The sequence below is a fragment of the Diaporthe batatas genome (genome assembly GCF_019321695.1).
Source record: "Diaporthe batatas strain CRI 302-4 chromosome Unknown Contig00022, whole genome shotgun sequence".
Classification (NCBI taxonomy): Eukaryota; Fungi; Ascomycota; class Sordariomycetes; order Diaporthales; family Diaporthaceae; genus Diaporthe; species Diaporthe batatas.
The window spans coordinates 561,366-584,202 of record NW_025408569.1 but is presented as its reverse complement, the minus strand read 5'-3'; the positions used below and the strand labels follow the sequence as shown (position 1 = coordinate 584,202).

General features: G+C 27.5%; 3 protein-coding genes across 3 annotated transcripts; 1 reads left to right on the top strand and 2 right to left on the bottom strand.

The window, feature by feature from the left end:
• Window positions 1–15,441: 15,441 nt before the first annotated feature.
• On the bottom strand, window positions 15,442–16,752 carry KVR01_012970 (uncharacterized protein). Its single transcript, XM_044793312.1, has 3 exons — window positions 16,423–16,752; window positions 15,917–16,325; window positions 15,442–15,833 (listed from the first exon to the last, which is right to left on the bottom strand). The coding sequence occupies exons 1-3, from the start codon at window positions 16,445–16,447 to the stop codon at window positions 15,677–15,679; spliced, it is 591 nt and encodes a 196-aa protein (XP_044638126.1). The 5' UTR covers window positions 16,448–16,752; the 3' UTR covers window positions 15,442–15,676.
• Window positions 16,753–16,959: 207 nt separating this feature from the next.
• On the top strand, window positions 16,960–19,998 carry KVR01_012886 (uncharacterized protein). The gene has a single exon (XM_044786002.1). The coding sequence runs from the start codon at window positions 17,433–17,435 to the stop codon at window positions 18,438–18,440; it is 1,008 nt and encodes a 335-aa protein (XP_044638042.1). The 5' UTR covers window positions 16,960–17,432; the 3' UTR covers window positions 18,441–19,998.
• Window positions 19,999–21,080: 1,082 nt separating this feature from the next.
• On the bottom strand, window positions 21,081–22,285 carry KVR01_012887 (uncharacterized protein; the record flags this gene model as incomplete). Its single annotated transcript, XM_044791456.1, has 3 exons — window positions 21,081–21,393; window positions 21,448–21,881; window positions 21,956–22,285. The coding sequence occupies 3 exons, from the start codon at window positions 22,283–22,285 to the stop codon at window positions 21,081–21,083; spliced, it is 1,077 nt and encodes a 358-aa protein (XP_044638043.1).
• Window positions 22,286–22,837: the final 552 nt, after the last annotated feature.

Below are 22,837 nucleotides of genomic sequence, written 5' to 3'. Positions count from 1 at the left end.
ATATAAGTAGTAGGTATTAATTTTATATTATTATAATTTAAAAGAAAGATAATACTTATTTTAATTATAATAAATAAAGCTATTAAATAAAGGATTATAAAGTTAAACTTACTTTTTAAAAATATTTATAATTTATTAATTAATTAAAATATTACTTTTAAAAGAGTTTTTATAATAATAAATAATTTAATTTATTTAATTAATTATATAATATAATTATAAATTAATATAATAAAATAATTAATTAAAGTTATTTTAAAGTAAATTTTTAAAAGAATATTTAAATTTATTTTATTAAAAATAACTTTAAGTAAAAAAGGAATGTTATAACTTTACTTTTTATATAAAAGATAATAATAAAGTTAAAGACTTTTTAAAGGAATTTTTAATAATCTTTATTTAAAAATTAGAGTTATTAAAGTATTTTTATATAAAGTAGATATTAATAATCTTTTACTTTTTTATAATAAACTACTTTATAAAAGTATAAGAGTATTTTATAACCTTTTTATATTTAACTTATTAATAATTATAATTTTTATACTTTCTTTAATTATAATTTTTAAGTCTATTATTACTTTAAATTTTTAATAATAAAGTTTAAATTATATTTTTATAAACTTTATATAAATAAATAATATTAATAATATTAATTTTTAATTATAAAGGATATTTTTATTATTATCAAATTTATTATAATTAATAATTTTTAAAGGATTTTATAGTTTTCTATAAAATAATCTTTAATAATATATTTTAAGTAAATTTACCTTTAAAATAATCTTCTATTAGTAAATAATATACTATATATAAAATAAAATTCTTTATTTATTCATTTTTAATTAATTTAAGTTAATATTTTTAAAATATATAAGTTAAAACTTTTAATTATAAAGATTATATTTTAAATATTAAAACCCTTCTTTCTACCTTTAAAGTAGTATTTAAATACTTTTATAAATAACCTTTAAATTATTATTTATATTAAGGAGTATATTCTAAAGTTTTTAATTTATTTAATAAAAATAATATTATATAAATATTTTATTAAAGATTATTATTATATTAATATAAATAATTATAAACTCTTTTATCTCTCTTTTAAATAATTTAACTTATAAAAGTAAGTTATATATAATTTTATTAAAGTTTATAAAAGTATATTTATTTATAAAAATAAAAATCTTTAATCTTTACTCTTTTATTTTATATTTAAAAAGTTTATAATTATATATAAAAAAGTTTAACTAAATAAATTATTTAATATTTTTATTATAATTATTATTAATTAAATAATTATATTAAAAGTATATATATTCTATATTTAATATTATAAATTAAATTTAATATATAATAGATTATAAATAGTATACCTTTATAAATTTAAAGAATAGTTTTAATATATTTAGTTAAACTCTAAAATTATAAAAGATTACTTTTATTATACTATTTAATTTATATAAATAATTAATAATATTATTTAACTTTTATAATATTTTAATTATATTTTAAAAGTTTATTAAAAGTTTTTATAAATTTTATAAATTTATATATAATTTAATAAATAATATTATTATTTAAATAGATATTATAAAATAATTTTATAAATATATATTAATTATATTTATTTAATTAATAGTTTATAACTTTATTTTAAATATACTTAAAATTAGTTTATTTATTAAATAAGAGTCTTTTACTTTTTTATTTTAAAAGATAATATTATTATTAATTTAATAAAAGTTATTACTATTTATAATTATTCTATATTAATAATTATAATTAAAATTTATAACTTTATTAATATTATTAAATATCTTTATAACTTAATAAATAACTACTTTAAGTAAATAATACCTTTATATATAATAATAACCTTAAAGATTAAATTATTATACTTTTAAAAGGTATAAAAATAATAATATAAAATTAAAGATATTATTATTAATTTTTAATTATAAAAACTTTTAATTAATAGTTACTTTTATAATTAAATTTAATATAAATAAATATTATATTAATACTATTCTTTTATAACTTTATCTTTATAATTAAAATTTATTTTATATTTAATTTTATATTTTTAAAAAGTTTATTAATATATAAATATAATATTTTATTTAAAAATAAAATTATTTAAAATTCTATTAACTTTATAATATTAATTTTATTAAATTTAAAGTATTAAAATTATAATTTTAATAAATTATAAATTCTTAAAGATTATTAATACTAAAATAAATTAACTCTTTTAAATTATATATTTTTAAATATTATAAAGTATTATAAATTTATATTATATATTATATTAAAATTAATATTCTTATAAATTATTTATTTTATTTACTTAAAGATATAGTCTTTAAAATATTACTTCCTACTTTTAAATAAAAAAAAAAACCTATTAAAATAAATTTATAAACTATATTAACTTAATAAAATAAATCTATAAATAATCTATAAATACCTTTATAAAAGAGTTAATCTTTCTAAAACTATTTAATTTAAATAAATAAAGAAGTACTTTATCCTTTTAAATAATTACTTATATAAAATTTAACTTTATTAATATTCTTTAAAGGACCCTCTTTATAAAGTAAAAGTTACTCCTTTAATAACTCTTTTTTAATTTTTAAGTTTAATAATTTATTAATAACTATTAAGAAACTCTATCTTAATTATAATTATATTATAGTTAAAAATACTTTTATAAAGTATTTAAAGAGTATTAATATTTAAAATTATCTTTACTATATAATAAATAATTATAAAATATAAAGTATTAATTAATAAAATCTTCTTATTTAATATTTTTAATCTTAATTTAATTATACTATTAATACTTTTAATTTATTAAATAATTAATTTTATATTTATAAATAAAGTTTTTATTTTTATAATAATTAAATATATTATTAATTAAGTTAAAGTTAAAGTTATATTTAATATAATTTATAAGATTATATTTATATTAATAAAGAGGATTATTAATATTTTTAAAGTTTTAAAAATAGATTTTAAATAATATAGATTATTTTATAAATAAAGTTATTATAAATTAATATTATTATTATAGTTTTTATTTATATTTAATTATATTTAATAGATTAGAAGGAAATAATAAAGTTAAAAAGTAAATAATAACTTAAAAGTAATTTTTATAAATAATTAATTAACTTTAATTATAATACTTAAACCTTAATTTAATAAGTAATTATATTATATAATTATATATTAAAGTTTTATAATTATAATTTTACTTTTTTAAGATAGTACTTTCTTTAATTTATAAATTATATATTATTTATATAAGAAAATTTATAAAATAAAAAAAAGTTTTATAAAATAATTAATAATTAATCATAAAATATTAATTATAAGGAATTATATAATTAAACTTAAGGTATTAAGAAATTAAATTTATACCTTCTTTTAAAAAAAAGTTTTTTTTATATTTTTACTTTAAGTAATTAAATATTATAAATATATTAATAGATATATAAGTATAAACCCTTCTATAATAGTTTATAAATAATTATTATTTATTATATTAATAATACCTATATTTTTAAAGCTTTAATAGAATTTTCTTTAAAATAAATATAATAATATAAATTTTTTAATATATATTAATAATAAATATTTTATAAAAGTTTATAATATATTAATAAAATAATATTTAAAAAATAGAAGATAAATTATTAAATTAATATAATTAAAAGTTAATTAAATAATTACTTTAATTAATAGGTTTTATTAATTATTATTATTTATTTATTAATATTTTATTAATTATATAAAACTTTTAGATTTAAATAATTTAATTAAATTTAATAATTAAGTTTTAAATTAAAATAAAAGTAATTTAAAGGATAAAAAAATTATTTAAATTAAAACTTAAATTTAAAACTTTTATTATAATAAAGCTAAACTTTTAACTTAAATTTAAAGCCCTTTTTCTATTTTAGTAATCTTTTAAATTAATTTAAATTAAAATTTAAACTTTAAAGTATATTATTATTATATTATTTTAATTTAATTAATAAAAGTAAATTTAATAGATTAAAAGGAAGAAATAAAATTTAAGAATATTCTAATTAATATTATTAAAAGATATAATTTATATAAATAAATTAAGAATAGTTTATTTAAGGAAGGAAATAATATAGATTTATAGTTAATTATATAAATAAGCTTTATAGGTAGTTAAAACTATATTTCTATAAGTACCTTTTAATAGCTAATTCTTTTAATTAATAACCTAACTATTTATATCTTTAAACATTAGATTTTTTATAAATTCTAATATTCTAATATATAGGTATAAGGTAAGAATATATAAGGCATCCTCCTAGTGGGGCCCATTGAATGTCCCTGCCGCAGTTCGCCGCCGAAAGCTCCTCGGGCGCGGAACGGAGGAGATAGCTTTATGTCCGACACGAAGGATGTATGTACAAGTATGTAGGTTAGATTTTAAGTCAACTAACTGCATACTAGGTGGGGAGGCCGACTACGATATTGCAAGGGTAAGCGATATTTTATTACAGACTGGTGGCACCTAAGAAGCTCTAAAGTGATATTAGGGAGATTGGTGATAAGGATGATCTACTCATTTAGTTTTATATAATAATTTAGTACTTTAATTTACTATAATTTAGGTGCTATTTAACCTATTAACTTCCACTTTTAGTATATTCTTATAGTATATAGGAGCTATAAACGCTGTTAAGTCTAATGGTTTTAAGGATATATAGAGGTAAGATCTATATATAACTTTGATAGAGCTAGATAGTAAGCTAGGTGTTATAGAGCTATATATAGATTTATATAGTCTTATTAATACCTTTAAGTGCCTATAGTTTACTAGTCTTTAAGTGCTTTTATTAGGGCCTTAAGAGCTATTTATCTAAGTTTAAATAGGTAATATACTTAGTTAAATACTTAGTTAAATACTTAGTTAAATACTAAGTAAATTATTATATTAAAATAAAAGATTAAATACTTAATTAAATATTTAATTAAATATTTAATTTAAATAGAAATTTAAATATTTAATAAAATATTAAATTAAATACTTAATTAAATATTTAATTAAATATTTAATTAATTATTTTATAAAATATTTACTTAAAATAATAAATTAAATATTTACTTAAAATAATAAATTAAATATTTAATTAAAATATAAATTTATATACTTAATTAAATACTTAGTTAATTACTTTATTAAATATTAAGTAAAGTTTTTAATTAAACCTTTATTTAAATTTTTATTTAAAATTATTATTAAAATTCTATTTAAATTACTATTTAAATTTCTTTTAAATTTTAATTAAGTTCTTTATTTAAGTTCTTTATTTAATTTATAATTAAATTTTATATTTAATATTTTATTAAATAATTTATTTAAATTTATATTAAAATATTTAAATAATATTTAATATTATATAAATAAATATTTTAAAATAATATTCTTTTATTTCTTTATAATATAATTAGAAAGTTTTATTTCTTTTAAATATTCTAAATATTCTAAATATTCTAAATATTTTAAATATTCTAAATATTCTAAATATTCTAAATATTCTAAATATTCTAAATATTCTAAATATTCTAAATATTCTAAATATTCTAAATATTCTAAATATTCTAAATATTCTAAATATTCTAAATATTCTAAATATTCTAAATATTCTAAATATTCTAAATATTCTAAATATTCTAAATATTCTAAATATTCTAAATATTTTAAATATTCTAAATATTCTAAATATTCTAAATATTCTAAATATTCTAAATATTCTAAATATTCTAAATATTTTAAATATTCTAAATATTTTAAATATTTTATTTAAAAGAAATAATTTTATCTTCCTTTTAATTTTAATTTATAATTATTAAAATTTAAAATTTTAATAATTTATATAATATATTCTTTAAATATAAATTATTTATATTTTCTTAATTTTATTATTAAATTAAAAGTAAATAATTAAAATTTTAAAGGATAAAATATAATATATTTTATAAAAATTAATTTTATTAAATTTATTATATAAAACTTTTATAATAATTTTATAATTATTTATAATACTATTTATTATTAAAATATATTTTTATATTAATATATTAAGTTATATATATTAAAAGTTAAAGTTATTATAAACTATAAACTATTTAATTTTAATACCGTTAGTATTATATATAAAATTATTATATAACTAAAATAAATTAATTAAAATAAGTAAAAATAAAGTTATTATTCTTTTAAAGGTTTTAATTTTACTTAAATAAATATCTATTTATTTACTTTATAAGTAAAACTATTTAAAAGTAATTACTTAATTTTATATTATTAAATTAAAATATAACTTTTAAATAAAGTAACTATACTTTATTATTATATATAATATTTAAGTTTATAATTTTAATAGATTTATAAAAGAAAAATAACTATTAATAATTAAGTTTATAATTATATAAAAGTAGACTTTTATTTTAAAGAGAAGTTATTATTATTTAAAATAGTTAGTATATTTTTAAAAGTTAAGGAATTATAAATTTAATTTAAAGTAAATTAAAATTTATAAAAGTTTTAAATTTAAACTTAAAGGTTTTAATTTAAACTTAATTTATTTAAAGAGAAAAGATTAAATAAATTTAAAAGAAAGTTTAAATAAAGTTAAATTAAGTTATAATATAATAAAATAGTTAAATAAAAATTAATTAAAAATTATAATTATAAATTTTTAACTTTATATTTAAAAGAGATATTCTTTAAATATATATATTTTATTATTATATTATTCTATTATTCTATTATTCTATTATTCTATTATTCTATTATTCTATTATTCTATTATTCTATTATTCAATTATTCTATTATTCTATTATCCTATTATTCTATTATTTTTATTATTCTATTATTCTATTATTCTATTATTATTCTATTATTCTATTCTTTTTATATTTTATTATTTTATTATTTTATTATTTTATTGTTTTATTATTTTATTATTTTATTATTTTATTATTTTATTATTTTATTATTTTATTTTATTATTTTATTATTTTATTATTTTATTATTTTATTATTTTATTATTTTATTATTTTATTATTTTATTATTTTATTATTTTATTATTTTATTATTTTATTATTTTATTATTTTATTATTTTATTATTTTATTATTTTATTATTTTATTGTTTTATTATTTTATTATTTTATTTTTATTATTTTATTATTTTATTATTTTATTATTTTATTATTATTATTTTATTATTTTATTATTTTATTATTTTATTATTTTATTTTTATTATTTTATTATTTTATTATTTTATTCTTATTATTTTATTATTTTATTATTTTATTATTTTATTATTTTATTATTTTATTATTTTATTATTTTATTATTTTATTATTTTATTATTTTATTATTTTATTATTTTATTATTTTATTATTTTATTATTTTATTATTTTATTATTTTATTATTTTTATAAAATATTAAAATAATAAAATAATATTTAATTTTATTTAATTTTATTTAATTTTATTATTTTATTATTTTAAATGATATTTATAATTTAATATTTAATTTAATATTTAATTTAATATTTAATTTAATTTATAAATAATCTTTTTTTATAATTAAATTTTTAATTAAACTTTTAATTAAATTCTTAATTAAATTCCTTTTCTTTTCTTCCTTTTATTACTCTAACCCTTAATATTCACCCTCTCTCTCTCTCTTACTACCCCTCTATCTCCTTACTCTCTCTTACTTTTATAACCTTTCCTCTTTTAATTAACCTTTAATTAATTAACTTCTATAAATTTAGTTAATTAATATTTAATACTTTAAATCTATAAGTAGAAGTTTTATTTAAAGATTATTTTAAATAAATAATATAGTTAATAATTAACTATATATTTAAGTGTAGTGTTTCTTTTAACTAGGAAAATATTAAAGGTTTATATTAGAAATAAAGTTATAAGTCCACTCTATAAAAATAATACTTTATATAAAGTATATATTTTATATATCTTTAAAGTTTAAAGGAGTTTATTAACTTAATTTTCTTTTAAATTATTATAATATATTACTAATTATTTTAAAAAATAATAAAAGGTTAGCTTTTCTACCTTTAATAAAATAATTAAAAGGGTTAAAGAATATATATTATTTATTATTACTTTCTTATAAATTATAACCTTAGGATGCTCTAAAAGCCCTTAACTTACTATTCTTTAAAACGGAAGTTAATAAGGGCCTATAGCTAATTAGATCACTTTACACTACTTCTACCCTAATCGCCAGACAACCCACTCTGCACCCAATCAGCTGCCACCTTCCTATTTAGGAATACACCACCTGAGCCAACACCCAGACCTTCCCTCACCACCACCACTCAGTAACACTCCTTATGTCATTCACAAATATCTAACCTCACTACTCGAACTATATACTAATCGAATCCTCTCGATAAGACCTTTCGAACAATACTACTCTTAACCTTTTATCTCTTAAATTCCGCTATATAGACTTTAATTTCCTTCTCTTACCTTAAATTTCCTTAACTTAATAAAATTCTCTCTTAATACTCTAACTTCTACTTATATAAATTCCTTTAATATCTAACTAATAATTCTAATGAAAATACTATTTAAACTTTTACTTTTTAAACTATATATTTTTAAAAAGAAAAATAAATTCCTTTAAAAAATTTAAAGTTTTTTAATTTAAAAACTTAAAAAATTATACTTTTTAAAGTATATAATTTTTTATACATTTTAAAAAGAAAACATTATAAAGTAAAACTTTTTTAGGAATTTTAATTTATAAAATAAAAATATATTAATATATTTTAAAATATTTTATAAATTTAATTTTTAATATTTATAAAAGAATTAAATTTTATTAAAAGCTTAAAATATTTTAAAGAATATTATAAAACTTTTAATTTTAATTATTAATTTTATTTTATAAAAGTTTTAAATATAAATCTTTTAAACTTTAGGTTTATAAAAATATATATATAAAGTTAAATTATTATTTAAAAGTTAATTTTAATAAAATAAACTTTTAAAATAAATAATTATATTTTATTCTTTCCTTTTAAATATAAAGTTAAAAGATTTATAATTAAAAATTTTAATTAATTTTATTTTACTATTTTATTATATTATAATTTTAATTAATTTTTAATTTTACTTAAACTTTTTTAAACTTTTTAAATTTTTTTAAAAGAGTTAAATTTAAAGGAGAGCTTTTAAGTTTAAATTTAAGATTTTTATAAATCTTAATTTCCTTTAAATGAAGTTTATAATTTTTAACTTTTTAAAAATATATTAACTATTTTAAATATTAATAACCTTTTTTAAAGTAAAATCTACCTTTATATAATTATAAATTTAATTATTAATAACTATTTCTTCTTCTATTTATAAGTTATTAAAATTATAAATGTAAATAATAGAGTATAATTATCTTACTTAAAGGTTATTTTTAGTTTAATAGGTTATATAGTAAATTAAGTAATTACTTTTAAGTAGTTTTACTTAATAAATATTTAATTAAGTAGAGTTAGAATCTTTAAAGAAATAATAGCTTTATTTTTATTTATTTTAATTAATTCATTTAAATTATATAATAACTTTATATATAATTTTTAATAATATTAAGATTAAATAGTTTATAATTTATATTAGTTTTAATTTTTAATAAATTAATAATATTAATTTAAATAAATATAACTTAATATATTAATATAGAAAGATATCTTTTAATAATAAATAATATTATAAATATAAATTATAAAGTTATTATAAAAGTTCTATATAATAAACTTAGTTAAATTAATCTTTAGAAGATATATTATATTTTATTTTTAAAGTTTTAATTATTTATTTTTAATTTAATAGTAAAATTAAAAAATATAAATAGTTTATATTTTTATTTTTAATAATTTAAATAAAGAATCTATTAAATTTATTTAAAATATAACTTAATTTTATAAAAAATATAAAGAATTATATTATAAATATCATATTTTTAACTTATTAAATAAAAGTTATAATAAAGAAATTAAACTTTTAAAAGACTTTTATATATAAAGAAAGAAAAATAAAGAAAAACCTTTTAAAAATATATTTATTATAATATAAAGAGTTATATAAAGAAGGATTATTATTTTTATATTTTAATAAAACTTTTAATTTTAAAAATAAAAGAATAAAAAAATAAAACTATAAAAATTACTTTTATAAAAATATATTTAAAAAAGAGAGATAAACTTTAAAAAACTTTTATTATATAAAGTAAGAATAATAATTCTTTTATTTTAAATTTTAATTTTAAAATTTTAAGTTAAAAAAGTTAAACTTTAATAATATTAAACTATAATAATATAAAAGATAAAAAAGATTTAATAAATTTAAACTTTAAAAATATATAAATAAAAATAAATAAATACTACTTATATTTATATATATATATAATTATAATTAATAATAATAAAACTTTAAAAGAATAATATATAAACTTTTATTATATAAAAGTTATTATAAATATTAGTATAAATATAATAAGTTTTATTAATAAAAACTTATTTTATAATATTTATTATATAAATAAAAATAAAATAAAAAGAAGTAAGTTATTTAAAAGTAAATTTTATTAGAAATAATATAATAATATTTTATAAAATAATTATAAAAGAAATTTAAAAATATATATTATATATTTAAATTAAAAATAAATATAATAAATTATAATATAATATTTAATTTTATTAAATTAGAATTAGGTAAAAATATATATTTTATATTTAAGAAAGATTAATAAGTTTATAATTATAAAATATAAAAATAATTTATATTATATTAAAATTAAAATAAATAAAAACTTTAAAATTTTATTTATTTTATTTAAAATAATTCTTTAATAAAATAAATTTATAAGTAGTATTATTAATTAAAATATATTAATAATAAAATAATAAAGTACTTTTATAAAAATAAAATAAATATTAAAATAAATAAATCTATTTAAAAATATATAAATTCTTATAAAAATTATTTTATAATTAAATATATTATAAAAATTAATAAAAGAGTTTAAATAATATTATATATAATATACTTAAAAATATATATAATAATATAAATAAACTTTTAAGTTTTATATATAATAAATATTAATTAATAATAATATTCTTTATAAAAATATTAACTATATATATCTTTTATTATTATATAAAAGATTTAATAAAATAAAAATAATCTTTAAATATATAAATTAGGAATAATATATTAAATTAGTTTATAAAATATATTAATAAATTAAAATTTTAGAAATTTAAAATTAAATATAATTTAATAAAAGAATAAAATTATATATATAAAAGGTTATTATATTAATAAATAAAATATATATATAAAATATATTAAATTATAATATTTCTTATATAAATATATTAATATATAATTCTTCTTAAATAATATAATAATAAAAACTTAAAAGAATTTTTAAAACTTTTATATTAATAAAATAAAAGGTTTTCCTTAATTTAATAAAGAGAAATATAGGTTTAAATAAATTATATAATCTAACTTATATAAGGTATATATATTATATATTATATATATATAAAATTATTTAATTTAAATATTTATATAAAATAATTTATATAAAAGTATAATTTATAAATATTATAATTTAAATAATAATAATAATAACTTTAATTATAATAAATATATCTATTTATATAAAATATTTTATAATAATATATAATTATAAGTTTATAAACTTATATAAATTTAATAATTATAAAAATAAATTATTAAAAATTTAAAGTTATAAGTTTAATTTAACCTTTAAATAAATTTTATATTTTATTAAATTTATTTTTAAAGTTTTTATTTAAATATTTATATATAATTATATAAATAATTAATTATTTTCCTTTATTTATAAAAGGTTTTACTATTAATAAATAAAAGATATTTTATTTTAAGTATTTTCTTTTTAAAAATAAAAGTTTTTATTAAATTTTAATACTTTAACTTAATATATATATTATTTATTAAATTTAATAGGTATATAAAATAATACTTTATATAAAATATAAATTTTATATTACTTTAAAGTTTAAAAGAGTTTATTAACTTAATTCTCTTTTAAATTATTATAATATACTACTAATTATTTTAAAAAATAATAAGGGACTAATTCTCCTACCTTTAATAGAATAATTAGAAAGGTTAAAGAATATATATTATTTATCATTACTTTCTTACATACTCTAAGTACTATAAGGCGCGACATATATTTCGCCGTCACTTAAACTCGCTTATAAAAGGAATATAAGATCCTACTTAGTAGCTTTTAATATTATTAATATAGAACGTGTTTAATAATCCGTTATTATAATAATAGTATTATAAAGTATACTTTTTTAAGTTATGTTATATATTTATAAGATAGACTTTTTATATTTAAACTTATTATTTAATTATTTTAATAAATATTTAATAGTTTATAATAATAATAACTTTTATAAAAACTTAATTATTATTAATTAATATAAATATATATATTTACTTTTATATATAATTTTAACTTAACTTAATTTAAGATTATATATAATAATTTATATAATATTATATATAATAATATATATAATATTATTTATAATAATATATAAGTTTTAATAAATATATAATTAATTATAAATATTTTATATTTATATTATTATAAATTAAATATAAGACGACCTTTATTAATTAAAATTATATTTATATACTTTTATACTTATAACTAACTATTATATTATATAAATATTTATTATAATAATAATTTATTTATAAGTGTATAATTTAAGTATAGTGTAAGGTTATAACTTAAATTTTAAAGGGGTAGAGGCGAGAGATATAGTTTTAAAAATAAGTAAGTAATAGAATAATATTAAAGAGAATTATAAAATAATATAAGTAACCTTTATAATAATATTAAAGATTAATTCTTATAAGTCTACTTATTAATAATATATTATATAAAAATCTAAAATTTATCCTAGTTTTTAAAACTTTTATTATATTAATTATAATAACTTTATATACTTTAATTTTATCTTTAAATAAAATAATTTCTAGAAATTTAATAACTACTTATTTTCTATTTTAAAGGAATATTTTATAAACTTTAAACTTTAAAAGTCTTTAAGTATAACTTTTTTAATAATATAATAATAGTTAAAATATAAGTAATTAAATAATAAAGAATTAATTCTAGCTTTTAAAATAACTATAAGTAGTTTAAGTAGCTTTACTATCCTATTAAGTTATATTAATAAAATCTTAAACTATTAAATTAACTTAAAGTTTTAAAAAGCTTATTATTACTTAGTAATATAATACTTTATACTTTTATTTTAATTTTAATAGAGTATTTAAGATTAAAATATTAATATAAAGATATGTATAGTAAGCTATATATATATACCTTTTATTATAACTTATTAAAATAATATTTATGTTATTAATATTAATATAAATAGTAAAGAAAAATAATAAAAGTATATTATAAAAGTAGAAAAAGATAGATTAATTTTAGTAATATAATATAAAAAGAGTTACTTTTAAACTATATATTATTAGAATATTAAAAACAGTTTAATAGATATATTTATAAAATATAATTAGTAAGTATAATTAAATTAAAGAGGTAGATTTTATATAAAGAAGGAAATATAATATTTATTTAACTTATTATTAAATTATTAAAAGGGTTATTAAAAGTTAATTAATTAGTATACTATTTATTTTAATATTATATAAGTAAATAATAATCCTTTTAATAAGTACTTTATATATAACGGTTAATAGTATAATTATTAAAATAATTAATTACTTTAAAACTTTTATAAATATAACTTAATAAAAGTAAAGTATTTCTTAATTTCTTATTTTATTTATTAACCTTTAATATTAAAAATAAAAATTATAATTTATTATTTTATTTATTAACTTTTAATATTAAAAATAAAAGATTATAATTTATATATTTATATTAACCTTTATATTTACTTAAGCTTTTATTTTTATTTTAATTTATAATATCCACACACTTTATTTTATATTAAAACTTATTATTTTTAATATATTATAATACTTTTATAAAATTTACTATAATTTTTAACTTTTAATATATTATATATTATTATAATATATATATTATATATAATTTTTAAAAAATTAAATCTATTTATAAAAGAAATATTTAACTTTCTTTATTTATATAATTTTAAAGTCTTTAACTTAAGCCTTAAAACCTTCTATAAGCTCCTCTAATAAGTTATTCGACTAACAAGAACATCGACACCTAATTACTCCAAGAGTCACCGCAGTAAGAGAAAACATCGACTAGTCGCTAATCCCTTAAAGTATAAGTGCTTGTCGTAAGTGTTCGAACCTGAACTATGGCGGAGGAGGCACGGGAACTCGAGCAGCTGCGGGTTTCGCTATAGGTTTGATTGCGGGCAATGCTCTGGCGGAAGGCGGCACTGGCTTCGTCGAAGGAGTTAGGTGCTTTGACACCGTAGGCCCGCCGGCCGAAGATACTAGGATATGTAAAAGCAGATGAAAAACTAGTGAGAACCCGTCGATCAGATATTGCAGGACTTGTATCGCTATGCCGGCATTGATGAGTATAGATGGGTTGCTTTCAAGTGCTCCATTTGCATATTGAACAGCACCGCACACCTCAGATGTCGTCACTACAGAAACAACTGCAAGCACAAAAGCTGATGAGGATAAGGTCATAACCAATGTCCGAAGCTTGCCCAATGACCCGTTGTTTCCCATCGTGTCCTTATTCGATCGTTCTCTTACATGAAGTACGAGGAATAATAGCACAGATAAGAGGAATGCCGCTCCAGCTCCAGCTAGTATACCCATCAGTATCTTAGTCTGGAAAACTGAAGCTACACTCAGAAGTGAATCGATATCATCAAGGTCGCTGTTCACCGACGCTGATCTCAAGTTTTCGGCCATGTCGCTTGGGCCTGAATTTGCTGTAGGCAAGCAATTGGCCCTTGTGGTCCCCATCAGGCACATCCTTAATTAGATTAGTTTTGTGTCAAACGGAAATGAGGTTTCGTACCGAAGTATCCCACACGTGGTTGAATTGTATACGGCGACTTGTTGTTTTGGGATTGGAGAAAGTGTATACCCGGGATTCCGGGAGAAGAAATGTACAACATGGGCATTCGAGTAATTATTATGTTTGACCGAACACATTCAAGCGCCAAATCGTTGCCGCTTGTGTGAAAGGGTTCAAGCAAACGTTGAAACATCTAGCCAACAAGCATCGCGGCTTAGATAGCGAACTTGTTTGAACACATCACTGTGCATCTATCGTCTTAAGTGTTGAGAGTGCTCTCTTTATATATGATTTTGATTGATGGCATTCCGAAAAAGCGTGACTGTAGCTACACCTCAGGAATTAATCACATCGTAGAATAAAATAAGTACGACGCATGATCCAAAGACGCATCAACCGGACAATTGTGCATGAGCGCACCCCGGGGCATTTTTTTGAATTCGACCGTGAAATCCTAGGCACCTCATCAAAAGACCAGCAGGATCCAATGACCTGCTACTTCTCTAGACGTTCAAATCAAGTGCGCCTCAGTTCCGCTCCCGAAGTGGTTCGTGGCCAGTGTGCTACCACATTTCAAGCAGCTATGGCGGACATTCTTGGAAAAGTCCGTGACATAGGGGATGAACGCACCGACTGCAGTGGTGAAGAAGAGAAGCGTTGCCATCCAGCTGTCAACGCCACAGGTGGGTCAGCCGAGAACATAGAAAGAGCAGCAATGCAGGCAGGGAAGAGAAACAAAGTCTGAACTCACTGCGTTCCCTTCCCGGTCTCGTGCCTGAGTGTAGTGCGCGTGAGCTCCTTGCACAGAGGGCACTCTACCACGGCCGCCCAGCGGCCTAGCAGCGACAGAGGCACGACGTTGGCCCACGGGGGCTGACCTCCGTTTGAGCGTGCCGTTTCAGCCCGCTGGAGGATAGAGCGGTGCCATTGCCTAGCCGACTGCTGGTTGCCCGGGACGGACTGTGTTCTGGCTGGTGAAGAAGCTGCGTAGATATCCTCCCGCTGGATTTGTTGGTGTTGGATGGAGCCGTGCCTTGTGCTATTGTCGGCTTCTGGCACGGCGGGGAGGTCGTCTAGGAGGTTCGCTTGGTATTGTGGGAGTATGGGGGAGCTGGGACCTGCTGATCTTGATGTCCCTTGCAGCAAAGGGATGGTCGTCTCTGGTTTTAGAAATCGCGTTAGCATCGGTGGACGGTTCTGTAGGGTGAATAGTGGGCACGACAAGGAATAATAATGAAGTCGCTGGAATATACTAACCTGTATTATCATTCTTTCGGTCCATGACTGGTCTATTTGTGTGATGGGACGGCGCCTGGGACGTTCCAATATGGTTTGCCGAATGTCAAACTTTTGTTACTTGCACTGAACACGACTCGAGTCCTGCATTGATACTCCGACGATGCGACCTCAGTTTATATCTCCAAGACCAATTCCACTGTCGACACTGTCAATAACGAAGCAAAGGCAGGGGACAACCACTCGGCCTTCTGTTGACCCGCCCAAATGCTTGGTGTCTGAGGACGCGAGTCCCTCGCTGCGGTAACAAACCAGCGTTTCACAACACGAGATATCGCCTTTCCCCAGCCAACCAAGGACCAATCTCTCTCTCCATGCGGTAGCGGTTCGCGCACGTATGCAGCTACTTGCAGGAGCGGCGTGGCAGTGCATTGGCGCTTTGATGAGCAGAAAGCTGCTGCCTGATCCTTCGCCCAGAGTCTGCCCCATCCTGCGAGGCTTATTCGTCCATGGTGCAGCTATCATATATCATGTCCTTCCGCACTGTATTTTATAGTCGTTTATGGAAACCGCAAGATCATACTGAGCAGGCCGTTTTAGGTGGCCTGTCAAGGAGTACATGTGCGGCGGATGACCATTTGCATGGCGTAGACGTTGTGAGTGCAGACAGTAACCATTTGGCAGACTACCTAAGCCCCCCAGATTCGTTTTATTCCCTTACCCACTCGCGGATGTGTTTCACGGTCTGGGCTTACAGAAGCCAGTGTTGACAAGAACATTGTGCGGGGTGGGCGACGGATGACACATACTAGTAGTTCCAAGTTGAGCCTGAGTGAGCCTTTTCCTTGTCAACCAACCACAAGCTCCAATATGTAGCAGGATGATGAGTCCTATATACAAGATTCGTCAATCTGGGCGCAGTCTGAACGATGCAACTACTCACCCGACAGTAGACTACCTCCTGCCAAGAGGATGGGGCTGCGAGGAGGTCCGGCGCCAATAAGAGGGCGTGCTGCATTGGGCCCTCCTCAATGCTGACAGCAGAACCTTGGATGACTACTTACTCTTTCCGTTGCCCCTCGCAAATGCGAAGCATCTCTGCGCATGCCATGGCTCCCTCCTCGGTCTCCGACTCCGACATTGACGGCTTCCTCGTCACAGCCGAGAACCCGGCGCGAGGCGGCGCGGCAGCAATAGACCACGCACGATGTGCGGCCTTGCACAACTACCTCGTCCGTTACGCCTGGCTCGCCGAAGGCCGCCCCCCAGATGCTCTTCCCGTGAACAATACCTTCTTCACCACCCACGGCCCCGCCGCCGAGGCTCTCCGCCCGCGCCTCGACCCGTCGCTCGCGGCCTTCCTCGACACCGCCGTGCTCCCTGGTGGCGCCTCCGAAGCCCCGCCTTTCTTCTTCTGGGCACAGGGGCTGTCTGAGCCAGACGACATCTTCGCCAGCGAGACGGCTGACTTGCATGACGAGCCGGACGACGGCCTGGTGTGCTTGTATTGGCCCAATATCGGCCAGGACGGGGTGTCTGGCGGCGGCCTGTACTATCACCAGGGCACCCACCGCGCCGCAGTCTTGATGCACATGGACGACTTTGGCTATGCACTGCCGGCCGGGGCGCACCCGGCACTCTGGAACCCGCTCGAGACCGTCCTGTCCAACTGGGTCGGGCTCCTCCGTCTCGGCAAGATCGCGGCGTCGCCCGCGGGGGAGCCCGCCCTTTTCGGAGTCGAAAAGATCGGACCGTGGGAGTGGCGGCCGTACGGCGAGGCACAGGTCACGGCTTGCATCAGGGCCTGGGACCGGCTGTGCGCGGCCATCGATGCTGAGATGCCGGCGTCGCCCGGCCGCGTCGGCGTGGCGGCGGCGGTGGGGGACGTACAGCTTCTATCACCCGCCGCTTTGGACGCGGCTTCGGTTCCCGAGGGGTGCTTTGCGCGCGCCTTTCTGTCCCGTGCCCGACGGCCGCGCTTCCGCCACGTCGCACCGGGTCAACCGACTCACCCCTCATCAACTGTTGTGACGGTCTGAGAAATTCCGGACCGAGCCAGTTACCTAGTCAGTCACAGCACTCACCCGCGGCCACCGCATAAATACCATTTCTGATTTTCTGCAGCGCAAGTCACAAGATGGCATCCCACAACAATACAAAGGAGGAGCCGGAGTCGTGGGACGCGCCCAGGTACAACAAGCCCATCTATAATTCCAAGAGACCAGACCGAAGAAGGCGCCCCTCACACCACCTTAGGGCCTGGCGATCAGCGACGAAGACGTGGCGTAGCTCAAGGCCGGGTTCCCAATCCACAGAGCATGGGCGGACGACAAGTGTGACCTGGTAGCCGAGGACCCGGACGGGCGCGGGCGGGGCGTTTTTCGGTGCATATCATCCGCAACTGGCCACATACTGATGGACTGCTGCGTACTTCATCACATCCCCCAAAAACCACAGGCAGGGAATGGCGACAACAAGGATGAGGGCAGCAGAGGTCTCGGGCACCACGTGGGACGGGGACATGGAGGTGCAGCACCGCAGCACGGAGCTGAGCAGGCCGTGATGCCGTGCAGAGGCTGGCTGGCCCGGCTGCGAGCTTGAGGGGCTCCCGCAGTATTCGTCCTCGCTGTCCTGGGACCCCTAGTGGTTTGCAAGAAACTGGGCGGGCCAGAGGGCCGGGCAGATCGCGATGGGGATGGCTCCACGGCAGCAGGGGCGGGCAAGGCCGGGGAGGTTGACCTGGAGCTCGAGCTGCACGTAATGTCGTTGGGGGGCGATATAGGAATGAGAGTCAATAAGGTATTTTCTACGCTCGCCTGTGATGAGAGAGATAAGCAGGCTCCCCATTCGTGCCGTCAGGCTAATAGACGCAGCCAAGTCCTATCCAGCCCTGTCCTCTGGGCTTGCGATGGCGGCGACGGCGGCAAGCACGATCTCAGCATGCTGGGTGGCCAGGGAGGGACCAGCTCGACATCGGGGCGATCCAGTACCATCCAGCGCAAGATCCATGGGACAGTGGCGTGCTTATGACCCAAGGGTAGGGCAGCCGAGAAGTGCTGCTCGCGCAGGGGAGAGTCATCCACATCTAGAGTAGGAAGGTCAGGCAGACGAGGCAGGGCTTGCAGGATGTATGCAGCGAGACGGTAGTTGGTTGAGCCATACACGCGCCGATGAGGGCGGCTCGCAGCGTCGCTTGCGACTGAGCTGTGCGGCAGGCAGAGGCGTGGGGCGGCTGCTGCCGGGGGAAACAGGGTGAATGGAGGCTGTCGCGACAGCGCGTCGTGGAACGTGGCGGGTCGACGCGACCAAAATGTCGAGGTCGCACGTGACCTGTGCGCGCAGGCAGGTTTTGGACTAGCGATCTGGATGCGAGAGCACGTAGGATCGAGGGCGCAGGCATTTGAAGCTGTGAACAAAAAGACAGAGCATTGGTTTTGCGCATGGCCAGTCGCCAGTCACGGCCGAGCAGGCAGGTAGGTCCCACACACGAAAAAATCCTTCCTCGTCTGGCTCGCAAGCGCACCAGGACAACGAAAGACAAAAATCAGTCAAGAAAGATTTGAGGGTTCCAAAGATTCCCTAGCCAGCCGAAGCCAGCTAGGAGTGGTCATGTTATAGTTTTCAACTAGCAAAAACGCATTCTCAGGCGAACCTTCACTGAATTGCGTAAAGCCCGTGCACCAGGATGAAGAGAAAAAGAGAAAAAGGGAAGGTCGGAGGGTTGAGGGCGGGAGGCGGCTGAGCTTTAAATATTTCTGGCGCTAGGATTCTGCCGCCCCTGCGGACGGTTTTTCACCGCCTTTGGGGTGCCAAGGCAGCAGGTGGCACTAGTGCAGGCTGCAGTGCCTGCTGAGTCACCCTAACCCTGCCCCTGTCCATCCAGCTGCACTCATCAATATCTAAACTCACCAAACATCTGAACGGCGAGACGACGGGAAGACTCGCTCCTCATTCGAATCCCGAGGTCTCGGGTTGTGCTCATCATGATCTTGGGGCACGCGTCATGAGCCTGGGCCTTACCGCGCTGGCATCAAGCAAACACAAAACCAACCTTGCAAGACACCGAGCTACGGTTGCGGCGGATGTGCTCTCTCGACCAGTCGACCGCAGACGACAAGCCCAAGCTTCACACCGAACGTCGAGTTGTCAAGTACCGATGCCGTCAACCAAGTGCCCACGAGGCTGTCGACTGGTCATGTTAGCTGCAATCACCTTGTCCCCTTCGACTGCATGACAATCCCGGAAAAAGGCCACGGTAAATCTACAAACGTCCAAGTCTCTACGAAATTTCACCATCACATGTTAAGCACATTGAGGTTCGTCAATCAAATCTTGCAGTAGCAGGACTCCATGACAATTTGAGAAATCTTCTCCCCGGTCATATCAAGTGATTGATGACGATTATCAGCCTGGGGTCCGTTGACAAGTGCTTGAGCCCTTTCCAAATTTGCTAAGACGGCACATCACCTCGCTTCAACGTTTTTGAATTCATCTTGTAGATCGGCCTTCGAAACTAAGTTGAGCATCAGACTTGACTTGAACAGTCCTGGAGCCGACCCACACATTAGGCTTTCCTTCAACCATGCGAATTACCACCTGATTCCGACATCTCACGTATGATTACTTCGTCAGGCGCCTGCAATCTGAAAGAGCCGGTCGTCTGAGTTGGGTTGATAAGCTCAAAGGAGTGATTTGAACATGGAGTACCCCACAAGCCCCCAGACCGTCGCCACCTTCCGGCTCCCAGCGGACAAGTTAGAGCTGTTGTCGGTGCTGTCTTGAGTGCTGCCGCCGATGCCATCCGTCCCGGTCGGGACACTACCGGTATCATTGGCAGGCAGGGTATAATTCCCAAAGAACTCAAGAATCATCGGGGTCGCATCAAACGACGCCGTGCCAGCGGGCGAGCCCCCGCCGGCGTCCCCCCCGACCATCGCCGGCCAGACATGCCCGACATTACCCCCATCATACACATGCGAAACGAGACCGAGCCTCGGCCCCTCCCCAAAGCGGAACCACGTCGCCGCCTTGGTGATAGCCGTCGACTCATTAGTGTCCGCCCCGAGCCCGTCGCGCCGCGCCCACGCCCGCACCCAGTGCGGGATGGTAGGCAGGCACGCGCCCCGCTTCCCCGCGTCGCCGTAGTAGGGGATCACCTCGTCGCCGCCCCCGTGGAACTCCAGCACCGGGATGTCGGGCCGCCCCGCGGCGCAGGGCAGGTCGACGGTCCCGGGGTCGCACTCGTCCCCGCCTTGGGCCCCCGCCACGTAGAAGGCGCCCGAGACGGGCGCGAACGCGGCGATCCGCGTCGACAGGATTTCGTCGCACGCCAGCATGCCTACCATGCCGCCGCCCTGGGACTTCCCCGTCGCGTAGAGGCGGGAGGTGTCGATGCATAGCTCTGACTCGGCTTTGTCTAGGATGTCCGTGACGAAGTCGAGGTCGTCTGAGGCGCTGTCGGGGCTGACCTGCCATTGTGTCTGGGGGTTGGATTTGTCAGTAGGTACTTGGGCGACCTGGGTGATCATCGGTCCTCCCCGGTGCGGAAACATACGTGGACTGCCTCTGGGTAAATAACGATATACTGGTCATTCACACTCCCGTTGGCCAGCTGATCGGCGTCGAGCTGGATCGAGGGAGTTTGACCACCACCGTGGAACGACAGGATAAGCGGGGTCGGGGTGTCCGATGAATAGTCGGCCGGTATCGAGAGCAGATATGATCGATTTCCGATTGTTTCGGTACTGGTTCCACGCGTGAAATTCCCGCCACTCTTCGAACAACCGGCCGAGGAACTATCCTTAGATGCTCGTGCGGTAACAATCTCGGTAGAAAACACCACAAGTACTACTACTAGTAGGCAGCATGCCCTGAACAGTGACATGGTGCAATATACAGTCTATGTGGTATATATGGAACAAACGCAGACTCCTGCAAACAAAAGAATAATAGGAATTATCTTGGGAGCAAGACCGAGGGCCTCTCTGGTGCCTTGTAATAAGGCACAACCGCTTCACCACAGCTAACAACGGCGCCCAGGGCTTGTTCCCCTCACCTCCAGGCTGTGGCTGATTTAGACAGGCGAAAGCGATCTATGAGCAAAACCTATGAGCAAAGCCAAACACCGAGGAGGAAAAAGAAAAGAATGAGATGAAAGCTGTCAAGTTCGCATGACAGGTGCTTGCTCCTCTGCTGATATATAGTGCGGGCAGCGGCTCGCGTTTTGGATGCGCTGGGGCCAGTCAAACGCCAAGGCTGCGGGTGACATTCATCCGAATGGCGATCTCGGTCGATGGCCCTGGCCTCATGTCATGGCGAACAAGAAACTTGGCGGGCATCAAGCAGGTGGGCATCTGCTCGTAGGCGGGCCGCGTCATGCAGAGCCGGGATGATGCCTGCGATAGCTAGCCATGCACGATATTCACGGGCGACGGCT

Coding starts and splice junctions, on each gene's coding strand:
- KVR01_012970 (XM_044793312.1), bottom strand. CDS start 16,447: ATGGACCGAAAGAATGATAATACAG. Junction 16,326..16,422: donor CCGAAAGAATGATAATACAG/GTTAGTATATTC, acceptor TTCTAAAACCAG/AGACGACCATCCCTTTGCTG. Junction 15,834..15,916: donor GAGACCGGGAAGGGAACGCA/GTGAGTTCAGAC, acceptor TGGCGTTGACAG/CTGGATGGCAACGCTTCTCT.
- KVR01_012886 (XM_044786002.1), top strand. CDS start 17,433: ATGCTGACAGCAGAACCTTGGATGACTACTTACTCTTTCCGTTGCCCC.